Genomic DNA, 12740 nt, shown 5'->3' with positions numbered 1-12740 from the left:
TATATTATATTATTATATTATATCACTATTCCATACCTATACTATACTATATCATTATTCAGGACCTATATTATATTATATCATTATTCCGTACCTATACTATACTATATCATTATTCAGGACTTATATGATATATGATATATGATACGATACGATACGATACGATACGATACGATATTATATGATATTATATGATATGATATTATATGGTAAAAAGGAAAAGAAAACTCGGGTGTCTCCTTTAATCCTAATTGGCGACTATTTTTGTTTGTTTTGGCGGGGCGCAGCTGAAAAAGGGCTACGACAGGACGGTCCTGGAGATCAACACTCCCAAGGTGGAGCAGGTGCCATTTGTGGACATCATGTTCAACGACTTCGGCGGCCCCACGCAGAAGTTCGGCTTCGAAGTGGGCCCCGTCTGCTTCGTCGGCTAAAGACTGAGCGACCCATGGAGGCGAATCCAAAGAGAAAACAGCAACACCGATTTTTCTTTCTAGGACAATTCTATTTGTAAAAAAAATGTCTTTTTTTTTTTGTTTTTTTTCCGTAAAGCAAAATTCTGTAGGATGAGAGGAAATAACCTTGAAACCTCAGCGTGCCTTCTCCTCCATCCATCGCACGCAAGTTTTGAAACTGTCCCGCCACGGACTCCGTTTTGGCCCCTCCTACTTCCTGTCGCGCTCGTTCTTCGCTTTATCGTTGGGAGCTTTGTTTGTGCATAATTGTCCTTCCCCCTTTCCCGCACTTCTTGTTTTTTTTTTTTTATAAATATATATAAATATATAAATAATTTTTATGTTTGTAAGTACATTCTGTATATTGATCCTGGTGTTTGTTTGATTGCTCTACTGGCTTCTACGGGCGGATACGGCGATGACATCATCATCATCATCCAGAACGACGACGAGGAAATCCGTCGCCTTAGAAAAACGCGGGACTAAAAAAAAAAAAAAAGAAAAGAAAAAAATTGGGATTCTGCTTTTTATGAATGGAAGTAAGAGGAAAGAACAATAGAAATTGGACAGATTCGCCAGAACCGAATAAAAATCGGAAGGCCTGGCCGGAAAATGGCAAGAACTTGGGTGCTATTGTTCTCTTCTGTGGTGCTACACTTTTCGATGTTTTTCCTCGTGGATCTTTCTGCTGCGTATTGTACGTTTTTTTTTTTTTTTATTTCCTCTCAACGCGGCCATCTGCTTGAATTTCGGGAATGAATCGAGAATGACGGGGGAAAAAAAAAAATCCAAAGAGCCTTTTTTGTTTGTTTTTGCTGTTTGTGACGAAAAACGCCGCCAAAAAAAAAATTTGAGCTTTAAAGTCGCGATTTCGAACGGGAAAGGTGCTTTTTCTTCTTCCGAAACAGGTTTTTATTTGAATGATAATAACCGTTGGATCTATGCACTCTTTTACGCTTATGACCACTAGTATCTTACCACAGAATTTTCTACCGTCTTTCACACGTTTTTTTTTTGTTTCCGTTCCATGTTTTCTAAATTTTAAAAAATAAAAATGAATAAACAAATATGTGACTTGAACAATTTCTCCAAATGCATTTGCTGTTTGTTTGCCAGAAGCAGCCGTTTTTTTTGTCTGTTTGTCAAAACTGTGTACAGTACAGACAAAAAAAAAACAAGATACATTTTTTTCGTTTTTTTTTTCCAAAAATGTCAATAAATCAAAGTTTACTGTGGCCATCCACTCCTTTGTATGTCTTTTGAAGCATTAAAACTCATCTGTATGCATGAAATGGTTAAGTTTGCTCTCTTGTTGTCGTCACCGTTATTTATTGTACTATTTAATAAAAAGAAATAAAAAGATATACATCACAAATGTAAGTGTATAAAAAAAGAGCATTGCAGTATCCAGAGTTGATATCTTTTGTCTTTGTCAACAGCGGCTAGCGGTTGCTAAGGTAAGTTGGAACGTTTTGCTTTGCGCTGCCTGAAAAATTAGCACTACCTGCTGGTGTGGAGAGGTATTACAACTGTCGTAATTTTTTTTTTTTTTTTTTTATGCAATGGTCACAGATTTTTATTCAGTTTTTTTTCCCCCCCAGAAAAAAGGCAAAGTAATTTCCAGGTGAGATTGATCCGTGCCCCGACTGGTCCCGGCAACACCCGTGTGGCGGGAGCGCGACGGCTTGGGCGCGTGGACCGGAAACGTCGGCGGTTCAATCCGGAAGCCCCTCGGAGCGGAAAAAGCCGTTATTAAATTCCGGGGGACGCCCATTGGCGCTTATCTGATTGGCATGCAAGTAGGTCAGCGGCGGCGGGACCCGACTTGTGATAACCGCGTATCCTCCGGCTCAAAGCAATTACCCGCCGACACGATGGGGAACACCGGCCGAGCCCAATCTCCCTCCTCTTGACCCTTCTAAACGGAAAGCGCAACGAGGCGCTCTCATTAGAATTTTAACGATGGCTTTTCCCATCCGCGTCCGGTCCATATTTTAAGAAAACATTCTCACAAAACAATAATGATACGAATGTATATGGAGCGTATTTTCCGCACTACAAGGCGCATCGGATTAGCTGCAAGGAATGGCCTATTTTTCAACTGTTTTCATAAATAGGGGGCACCGCATTAGAAGGCGCATAGAATAGAAGCCACAGTAGTGGCTGATGTTGCGTTAGGCGTCCACTAGATGGAGCTGCGCTAAAGGGAATGTCAGCAAAGCAAGGTAAGTCAGTCAAATTTTATCGACGATCAGAAGCTAGGAATAAAGATTATTTGTGGAAAGTACAATCTTGATTACATCAAAAGAGTGTTTGGCTCACAGGTGTCCAACTCTGGTCCTGGAGGGCCGGTATCCTGCATGTTTTTCAACCTCCTCTTTCAAACAGACCTGATTCAAATGATTAAGAATATTTTCAGGCTTCTGCAGAGCTTGCTAAAAAGCAAATCATTTGAATCAGGTGAAAACTGGAAAACGTGCAGGATTTGGATTCCCAAACCTAAGGGACTCTAGATCCTTAAAAGTCTTGATCTGGACTCGGCTGTGACCTGTAAGTCTTGGCCTTGATCTTTAAAGGTCTTGGTCTTGTCTTGGTCTCTACCTCTAAAAGTCTTGGTTTAGACTCGATCTTAACTTAAAAACTTCTAAGCAAAGGTTTTGGTCTCCACCTTGAAAAGTTTTGGTCTTGTCTCGGTCATGATTTGTAAGTCTTGTTCTTGTCTTGTCTCAACCTTTAAAGGTCTTGGTCTTGTCTTGGTCTCTACCTCTAAAAGTTTTAGTTTTGACTTGATCTTAACTTAAAAACTTCTAAGCAAAGGTTTTGGTCTCCACCTTGAAAAATTTTGGTCTTGTCTCGGTCATGATTTGTAAGTCCTGTTCTTGTCTTGTCTCAACTTTTAAATATCTTGGTCTCATCGCCGAAATTGTGTTTTTGGTTGTCTTGGTCTCAAGCTCCAAAAGTCTGCGTCCTGTCTCTGGTCTCGATAATCTCTCGGTCTCTGTGGTCTCGACTACCAAATGAACCCTACTTTTTCGTTTGTGTCTTATCACGAATAATATAAATAAAAGATTTCACAAAAACGCCTGCTGTCGCCTTGTTGGCATCTTAGTGCCGTTTAACTCGTCTTTTGTGCAAGGAATCAGATTTGGGAGCTTAAAAAAAAAACACACAGTCAAAAAAACGCCGCCATTTTTCCGTTTTAATTGGACGTCTTATCAGCCCGTTGCCATCAATCAAAAGTCTTAACAACAAACGCGTAAAAAGACGTACGGGCAAATACGGCCGCTGATTAAACGGTAAATCCTGCGCCAGTGCTCAGGTGCGAGGTGACGTTTGTCAGCTTTGCGTCGACTTACGTCGAAGGCGCTCGGGCGAATCGGCCCATTTTTAATGACGGAATATTTCACGGGGCTCTTTTTTTTTTTTATTATTTTATTCCCTGTTAAATCATTTGCGGAACAACAAAAGAGGAAAAAGAGAATTCCGAGCGTGTTATTTGCCGATGCAAATGAGGGCACTAAAATGTGATATATGCGCGGGTTGTCCCTGAGGGGCGTACCTGTACGTACACCGCGTTGCACGGAGATGGATTCAATATTGGTGATGCGTTGGAGAGTGCGCGGCTTTTCTCGATTGACTCAAAAATTCCCCCCGGAAAAAACTGAACGTCTGATGAGGGTAGGGTTTTTTGTTGTTGAAAATCGAGCCCCCAAATTCACTACGCATGGTGAAACGTGGTCAAGTATTATAAAAAGACACAATAAGTCCTAATTCTAAATCTAAGTCCTAAATCCTAAGTCTATAAGTCTATATTAAGCTAATATCGAATAGTTTGCAAATATTCAGTCGAATAATGGAGTAGCGCCTTTGAGTAACAATACAGAATATATGTTTTTGCTTAGTTAGCAACAATATCGAATACGAAAGAAAAAAGTGTAAATTTCACCTAATACAGAATCCTAGGAATATTATTGCGTGCGAACAAAGATGGACTCGGAAGGTCGAGGCCTAGAGGCTCTCTTCTGCAGAAGATCAATTCCTTTGACTCAGATTGTTTTTTTTCCAGTCTCTCCTATTGATGATTCTAACACTTCTTGGGTAAGTTCAGGTTCATTTTAAAGTTGGAAGTACTCAAACGACTGAAGGACTCATCTCAGGCCTGAATTATGAATTATGATTGAAAAAAAGTGCAAATTTCACCTAATACAGAATTTTAGGATATTATTACGTGTGAACAAGGATGGACTCGGAACGTCGAAGCCTAGAGGCTCTCTTCTGCAGAAGATCAATTCCTCTGACTCAGATTGTTTTTTTTCCAGTCTCTCTTATTGAGATTCTCTCTTATTGATGATTCTACTTTGGTAAATTCAGGTTAATTTTAAAGTTGGAAGTACTCAAACGACTTAAGGACTCATCTCAGGCCTACTTTCCAAACCGTCTTGTGTTCAAACAAGCGAATGAATTATGATTGGAAAAAAAGTGCAAACGTCACCTAATTCAGAATCTTAGGAATATTACTGCGTGTCAACAAGGATGGACTCGGAACGTCGAAGCCTAGATGCTCTCTTCTGCGGATCAATTCCTCTGACTCAGATTGTTTTTTTTCCAGTCTCTCCTATTGATGATTCTGACACTTCTTTGGTAAGTTGAGGTTAATTTTAAAGTTCTAAGTACTCAAACGACTCGAAGGACTCATCTCCTACTTTGCAAACCATCTCGTGTTCAAACAAGCGCAGTTGATCAAAACACGCCATTGTCCTTGGCGATGGATTTCTTTGGCCGGGTCTCTCTGCGGGAGGACGCTCCCGTCATCAAAGCCAAGAGCGGTTTGGGCATCCCGAGCAAGAGGAGGAGCCGGGGAGGGTTACGGGCGCGGGACCATATGCTCTCCCTTCTGCCGCTTAAAGCCCACCGTCTAATTAAATCAAGGCTACGTTCCGCGGCGCCGCTACAAAGCGTCTCGTGCCGAGAGGAGCCTCAAAGTCATTTTTGTCTTAAATATTCCCTTTTTGGCCCTCTGATGGCAACCCAGCCAAGGATGAGCGCTGCTCTATTTTAAGTGCCCCCCCCTCACGAGAAATCTCGGATGTTTGCAACCCCCGGTGACTCGGCTACACGACGGTTCCTTTTCTTTTTGAATGTTAATGATCTGTGCTCCGACTTGTTACCTGCCATCCTGTAGGGGAAACATGGCCGCCTCGGGTGGCGTATTTACACATCAAAACAGCTCGCGCGCCTCCCTCGTCGCCGCCCGCCGCGCTCGTCTGTGCATCTCGCCTCGCGTTTTTACCATTGTTGCTATTTTTCTACGCCGATTTTTAAAAAAGTGACTGACGCTTTCGCCTCACGCGGAAATCTGCCTGGTGTAATTCCAAGACGACTTTGACGCTTGTACGAATCCGAAAAAATCTGTCGAAATGTGTTTGGTAAGGCTGATGCAAATTTTGAGCTTTTTCTGTGAGAAAATGTTTCTGTATTCCCGCACTTCCCCAAATATAGGAAGCACCCGCGTAAACGACGCACCCTTCGTTTTAGGGTGAATTTTTCGGTAAAAACATTGGCGTCAAAAGTTAAACGTCTGAATTAACCGTGTTGAAATGTCTATCAAGAAAATTTTATTGGACAATTTTTCAGATTAGCATGGCAATATTCTAAATAAAGAAATTTTAGACACGTAGACATCTAAAAACATACGAAAAATCGGATTATCGGAATGTCTTGCAAACTAATTCCCCGTCGTTACGGTTTTCAATGGATTATTGTTGGCCGTCAGACGCCGAATTTCGCTAAGCGCTAATCGCTCACATCCCTAAAACGGAGTCTCCCGACCCCGATGCACTTTTATGAAGCGCCCGTGTGAGTTTGCTAGCCGTGCTGACACCCGCCCAAGCGGCCCGATTTTTTTCATTAAAATCCTCCGACCGGTTTACCTTGCGTGATAGCACCCCGGTCACATGATCGCGCGGCTCAATTATCTGCTTCCGACACCTCGGTTGTGACTTGTCGGCCATGTCGGTGACGCGCGCTGGCCCCCCGTCCGCCAGACCCGTTTAAACGCGGCTGTGGCATGACGTTGTGAAGGGCAACGTGTCTACACCGGCATGGCGGCTAATGCTAAAAAAATTTGCGGCAAAACGGATGCGTTTCATGAAGGGAATGTAAAAAAATTAAATAAAATTAAGCCGTGTGATGTGCGTTCGTGCTTTGTTGATTTTTAAAAGATCTTATCGTCCAATACACTGTAAAGTTTCCATTTTCTCAACTCTTTGGTCACAAACTGGTGTTTTTGCTGAAACTTACTGCTGGTTATTAAGTACTGGACTAAACTAGTTGATTTTTAGAGGGTTTTAATTGCCAAAAACACTGCTTGACGTGTTATATTTCACACACAAAAAAAGAGCTCGTTTGATTGACTCTTTTGTCAGAAAATTGTGTTTTTTGGTGAAACTTGCGGCTGGTTATTAAACGGCGGACAAATCTAGAAACAAATGTGGCGTGAGGTTGATTTTTGGAAGATTTTATCGTCAAATACGCTGTGACAAGTTACGTTGAACAAAAAAAAACAAAAAACGTTTGCTTGACAATTTGGTCAGAAACGTGTTTTTGATGAATCTTGTCGCCGGTTTTTAGATTGCGAGCAAATCTAGAAACAAATGTGGATTTTTTTGAAGATTTTCTCGTCAAATACACTGACAAGTCACGTTTCGCAAAAAAAAAAAAAAAAGTTGTTTGCTGGACATTTTGGTCAGAAACTGGTGTTTTTGGTGAAATTTGAATATGCTTTGACGAAACTTGAATTAGGTACGTCGTTAAAATGATCTGTTGAAACAAGCGGCAGTGGTATCGGTACTTGGTATTGGTGACTACTCTAGTTGACAACTCTTGGTATCGTTCCGAAAAAAACAACAAAACAACTTGAATTTGATGAAATTCGAAAGCATAACGCTAACTGAAAAAGTCTTGTTACGTCATGAAAATAAATATTAGCGTTAGCCAAAAGCGTTAGCTTGTGTTAGGTGGCATATGTTTGCCCGCGTAAAGTGCTGCTCTCGTCTTACTTAAAATGCGTAATTGTTCAGTCTGTCACTATATGTCGCTGGCATAGATAGAGGGAGAAAAACAGCTCCTATATATGTAATAATACGATTTTTGGGGGGATTGGTAAAGCGGAATTATTTTGCTGGCTTGCCCGTTCGATTTACGAGCGCCGCCTCCAGTCGTCATGGCAACCGAATCCGGAGTGGGACGCCCCTTCGGACCGGCTAATTTTAGCAAACGGAGGACAAGGAATCTTAATGGTGTGCTAAGTTCTTGCCCCTTGGGGGTATTTGAATGAAATCGCGCCGCAAAGACGTTATGAAGACAACGGGGGAAGCGCTCGAAATGAGCATGGTTTGTCTCCCTTACGTTAGCGCCGATTGGCCGGTTTAGACAATTACAGACGTCTGTCCTCATTGTTTGCTCCAAACTGGGTCACTTTTTTTTTTTTTTTTTTCAAATCACGACTCACTGTAAAAGCTGGCAGGCGGTCAGCATAAGCGGCAAGCGGAAGCGTGCCGTCGGCTTTCCGGCTGCGTTTTCAGTTCGGCGACGGCGCACCTGCGTCGCCGTCCACGCTCGGCGGCACCCGCCGGAAACGCAAAGCCTAAAAAAAAAGAAAAAAGAAAAAAGTGTTGACAGGCTGACAAACGAGCGACGTCCGCGTGGGTCCGATCCTTAATGTGTGGCGGGCTCATTAGAGAGAAACGTATGCCGCTTATTCTCCCCGCGTCGGAAAAGCCCAGAGATGAGATTTTTGCACTTGATTCATCATTTATGGGATAAAATGATCCACCGAGGCATCGACAGCAGTAAAAAAAAATAAACTCGTCGCTTTGGAAAGAGTTAGTTTTGGAAGAAAACTATTTCCTGTTATGTTACAGATTTTTAAGATGATATTTTTATATTTATTATATTATTTATTTATTATAGATTTTTATATTATTAAATGTTATATTATATTAATATAATATAATATAATATAATATAATATAATATAATATAATATAATATAATATAATATAATATTAGACTTTACAGGTAACCGATCAACCGGATTAAAAATAACCAATAACTGCTCACTAATCCTATTACAAGATGGGTTTAATGTCCATTTAAATAACTTGTTTACTGTATGGATAATATACCATATCATATGTATCATATCAGTACACTATTATATACCATAACATATTTACTGTATGTATCATTTCATATATATGATATATATCATATCGGAACATATCATATCACGTCATACCATATTGTATGTATCATACAGTATATACCATACCATACGTCATACCATATTGTATGTATCATACAGTATTTACCATATCATATAACATATCATAGGAATGTATCATATCATATAACACATATAAGTATCATATCATACATACCATAGTAAAAGCAATATCATACGTATGTATTGTATCATATCATAATTGTATCATATATTGTAGCATATACCATATCATACGTATGTATCATATCTATACCATAGTAAATGCCCTATCATACGTATGTATCGTATCATATCATATCATGTCATACCATATTGTATGTATCATATATACCATATAACATATCATAGGTATGTATCATAACACACATATCGTAAGTATCATATCATACATACCATAGTAAATGCAATATCATACGTACGTATTGTATCATATCATATATTGTATCATATATTGTATCATATCATATACCATATCATACGTATGTATCATATGTATCATATATATACCATAGTAAATGCCATATCATACAGTACGTATGTACCGTATCATATCATATATTGTATCATATATCATATCACATGTTGTATCATATATCATATCGTACGTTTCATATATCATAATTGACCAAAAACATTTGAGTTCCAAGTTTTTTTGACTTTTATAGCTGTCAGTGGCAGCCAATGAGTTTTAACTTGGACGTCGGTGACATCGTTTCAGTTTCTCTCTTAAGAAAAACAAACAAAAAAGCTGGTTTGAAGGAACACGTGTGAAAAGGTGTTTGCCGCAGTCCTCCAAAAGACACGCGCAAACAAGTGTTGCGGCCCGCGCCGCCTAGCTGCATTATTAATGATGTTGCGCCGCGCCGATGACGATGATGCAAATGAGCGCGCTCTATTCCCGGCTCGGAAAATCGCACCCGATCATTTTCCGATCGGCTCGGCTTCCGCGCGACGGAATTTGGGCGAGATTTCGCGGTACCGCGCGCGAGCCCGTCTCATTCGCTTCGAAGAACGCCGAGCCTGCCGGGAGCCAAACTCGCCGATCGTCCCCGTCGTCGGCGGTGACAGATGGCGGGATCGACGGAAAAGAAAAGACGGGACTCCGCCTCTTCCCCGAGCCGGCAAACGTTTCGCCGGGATTCTAGTTTTGCGAGTAAGCCCCGACTTGAGCGCGAGGCCCGGGGCAAGACGTGTCCCGCTTTTGGCCCCCCCCCCCCCCGACGCGTCACGTCCGAACGTGCGCGGCGGTATTAGCGGCGGGAAAGCGGACAGACGGCGACGACGCCGTCTAATCTCCGTCGTATAATTGAAGTAATCCGGCAAACTGAAAGCAAACGGCTGAGGAAACCACGCTTAGCGCTGTTCAGGTGTCGCCGGTTAATTTCCGTCTGTTGTTTGACCAAATTTCAGCCTCTTGGGAGGAAATTCTCTCCGATTTTTGCAGTACTTTTGTATAATACACATTAGACATACGTCTTTGCTCACTTTGGGAAACGATTACAGTGGACCCTCGGTTTACGACGTCCCCGCCTTACGTTTTTTTTTCACCTTACGACGTGGCCCCCAACGTTTTTTTTGTCCCCATTTTTTTCCCGTTACGACACATCCAAGATGGCGGTCGGTGAGCGCTCAGCTCATACGCATATACACGTGTCGCGGGTTAAATTCCCTGGCATTTTCTTTCTGTTGTTTGACCGAATTTCAGCCTCTAGGAGGAAATTCTCTCCGATTTTTGCGATCCTTTTGTATAATACACATTAGACATACGTCTTTGCTCACTTTGGGAAACGATTACAGTGGATCCCCGGTTTACGACGTCCCCACCTTACGTTTTTTTTTTTTCACTTTACGACGAAGCCCGCAACGTTTTTTTTGTCCCCATTTGTGTCACATTATGACACATCCAACATGGCGGTCGGTGTGCGCTCAGCTCATACGCCTAAACACGCGTCACCGCTTACGTCAGTATAATGCTGGTCTGCTATTGGTCAGACTCCCCAAGATACTGGTCTACTATTGGTCGGTGTCGCGGAAACAGGAAGTAAAGAATTAGCCGTTATTTGCAGTCATATGCTAATCACATGCATATATTCTTTATCCTCCAAAAAAATGACTACTACTTCTTATTTTCTATTATACTGCCCCCAGTGGCCAAGGTGAACACACGAGAAAGAGAAGCACACATCCACTGAAGCGATAAATGTGTCAAAAAGTAATTCAATAAAATCATTTTTTTCCTCACTATATGCCACTATTCTTTTGGCATATAAAAATAATAAAAATAAAATCTCTTTTATCTACAGGAAGCAATCTTTCGCAGCGTATAATTCAGATTTATTCAGTTTTTCGGGAGCAAAACAAAGACGAGTGTGTTGACCCGGGAATCATACGCTTCGAATTATTAATACGGTCATTAAATATTGTATATTTTTTTTTTCTTTCTCCACTATAAATAATAGAGATATATTTTTTGGGATGTGGTTTTTCCAAATCGGGAACGCATTCCGTTCCAATTTGGAGGCACGTCACACGATATGCCTGCTGACATTTCAAAAGGTCGTTTAGAACAAACAAGTCGTCATGTTCGCGGCGCGGGGACGGATGGACGAGGCCATAATGGCCCCTGCCCCCCCCCCCCCTCCATATTCCTCATAAATCAATGGATGCAGCGCCGGCCGTTAACACGGAACTAATCGTAGCATGAGGCTGCTGCAGTAAGTGAACACGAAGATGGGGGGGCGGGGGGGCAAGGGGGGGGGGGGGGGGCGATGGTGATGAAACGGGTTAGTAATGGCAGCGCGCCGGAGAGCCGAGGAGAAAAATCTGTCAGGGACCTAAATTTAAAGCCGCTTTCACTTTCCTTCCATTTCCGTGCCGTTTTCTTGACGGCGCCATCAAATCTCAATGTTGACTTCCCGACAAAAAGGAAGCGTCACGCAACGTTTCCGCAGATTTTGGCTGGAAAATTCTGTTAGATCAAAAAACTAAACTGTTCTAGAGAAAAATGTCTATTTTTTGGGGGGGCGAGAAACATTGTTTTTTGTAGCATTGTGCTAATTTGTTAAAAGAAAAACGTTTAATTAATTCTTATAAATGTTTAAATACTGCACTCTTGTGCAGTATTTTGACCATTTTGCGTCATCTTCTTCTACATCATTTTCGCAGTATTTCGGCCATGGTACACTAACTAAGTGGTCATGCCATATTAAACTTTGACATGTCACCATCTGGGTGAAATTTCAGCTTCTCTATGTTTTCTTTCAGTGCTTTCCCTGTGTTGTGAAATGTCTTTGATGTAAATAGCAAAGGATTGGACAAAATTCAGCACCTTTGTGCTGTATTTTGACCATTTTTGGACATTTTCTTCTCTATCATGTATGCAGTATTTTAGCCAAGTAATGTCACCCTCCTTGTAGTGTGATAACAGTTACATGTTGTTACCATTTGGGTGAAATTTCATCTCCCATAGTGTCTCCTTTCAATGCTTTTCCTTTTGTGAAATGACTGATTTCCATAAAATTAGATTTTGACCAGTTCTGGTCATTTTTTGGTCTACATCATTTTCACAGTTTTTAGCCAAGGAACGACAGACTCCTTGTAGTGTGAATACTAAGTGGTAAGGCCTTGACATGTCACCATCTAAGTAAAATTTCAGCTCCCTCGTGTCTTCTTTAAATGCCTTTCCTTTGGTGTGAAATGACTTTGAATCCATAAAATTAGATTTTGGCCATTTTGTGTCATTTCTTCTCCATCATTTTCACAGCATTTTAGCCAAGGAACGGCACACTCCATGTAGCGTGATAATGAAGTGGTCATGTTGAACGTTGACACGACCATTTAGGTAAAATTTCATCTCCCTAGCGTCTTCTTTCAATGCTTCTCTGATGTGAATACCACAGCATTTGCTACAAAAAAGCAAAATAAGTATCAGTGGTTGGTATCGGTAGACCCCACTAGTACTCAATACCTCCCAAATAAAGCTGGAATCTTACTTGCCC

The 12740-nt window shown here is 41.3% G+C and overlaps 1 protein-coding gene across 1 annotated transcript in view; it reads left to right on the top strand.

The window, feature by feature from the left end:
- col5a1 (procollagen, type V, alpha 1) overlaps nucleotides 1–1747 on the top strand; it is a 65366-nt gene extending 63619 nt beyond the window's left edge. The window contains exon 67 of the mRNA XM_088434888.1: nucleotides 288–1747. Coding sequence (XP_088291014.1) covers nucleotides 288–434 — 147 coding nt within the window. The 3' untranslated portion in view covers nucleotides 435–1747. The remainder of the gene's footprint in view (nucleotides 1–287) is intronic.
- The last annotated feature ends 10993 nt before the right edge of the window (nucleotides 1748–12740 follow it).

The sequence above is a fragment of the Hippichthys cyanospilos genome, chromosome 15 (genome assembly GCF_059441005.1).
Source record: "Hippichthys cyanospilos isolate Australia breed blue-spotted pipefish chromosome 15, RoL_Hcya_1.0, whole genome shotgun sequence".
Classification (NCBI taxonomy): Eukaryota; Metazoa; Chordata; class Actinopteri; order Syngnathiformes; family Syngnathidae; genus Hippichthys; species Hippichthys cyanospilos.
This window is presented reverse-complemented; position numbering and strand designations above follow the sequence as displayed.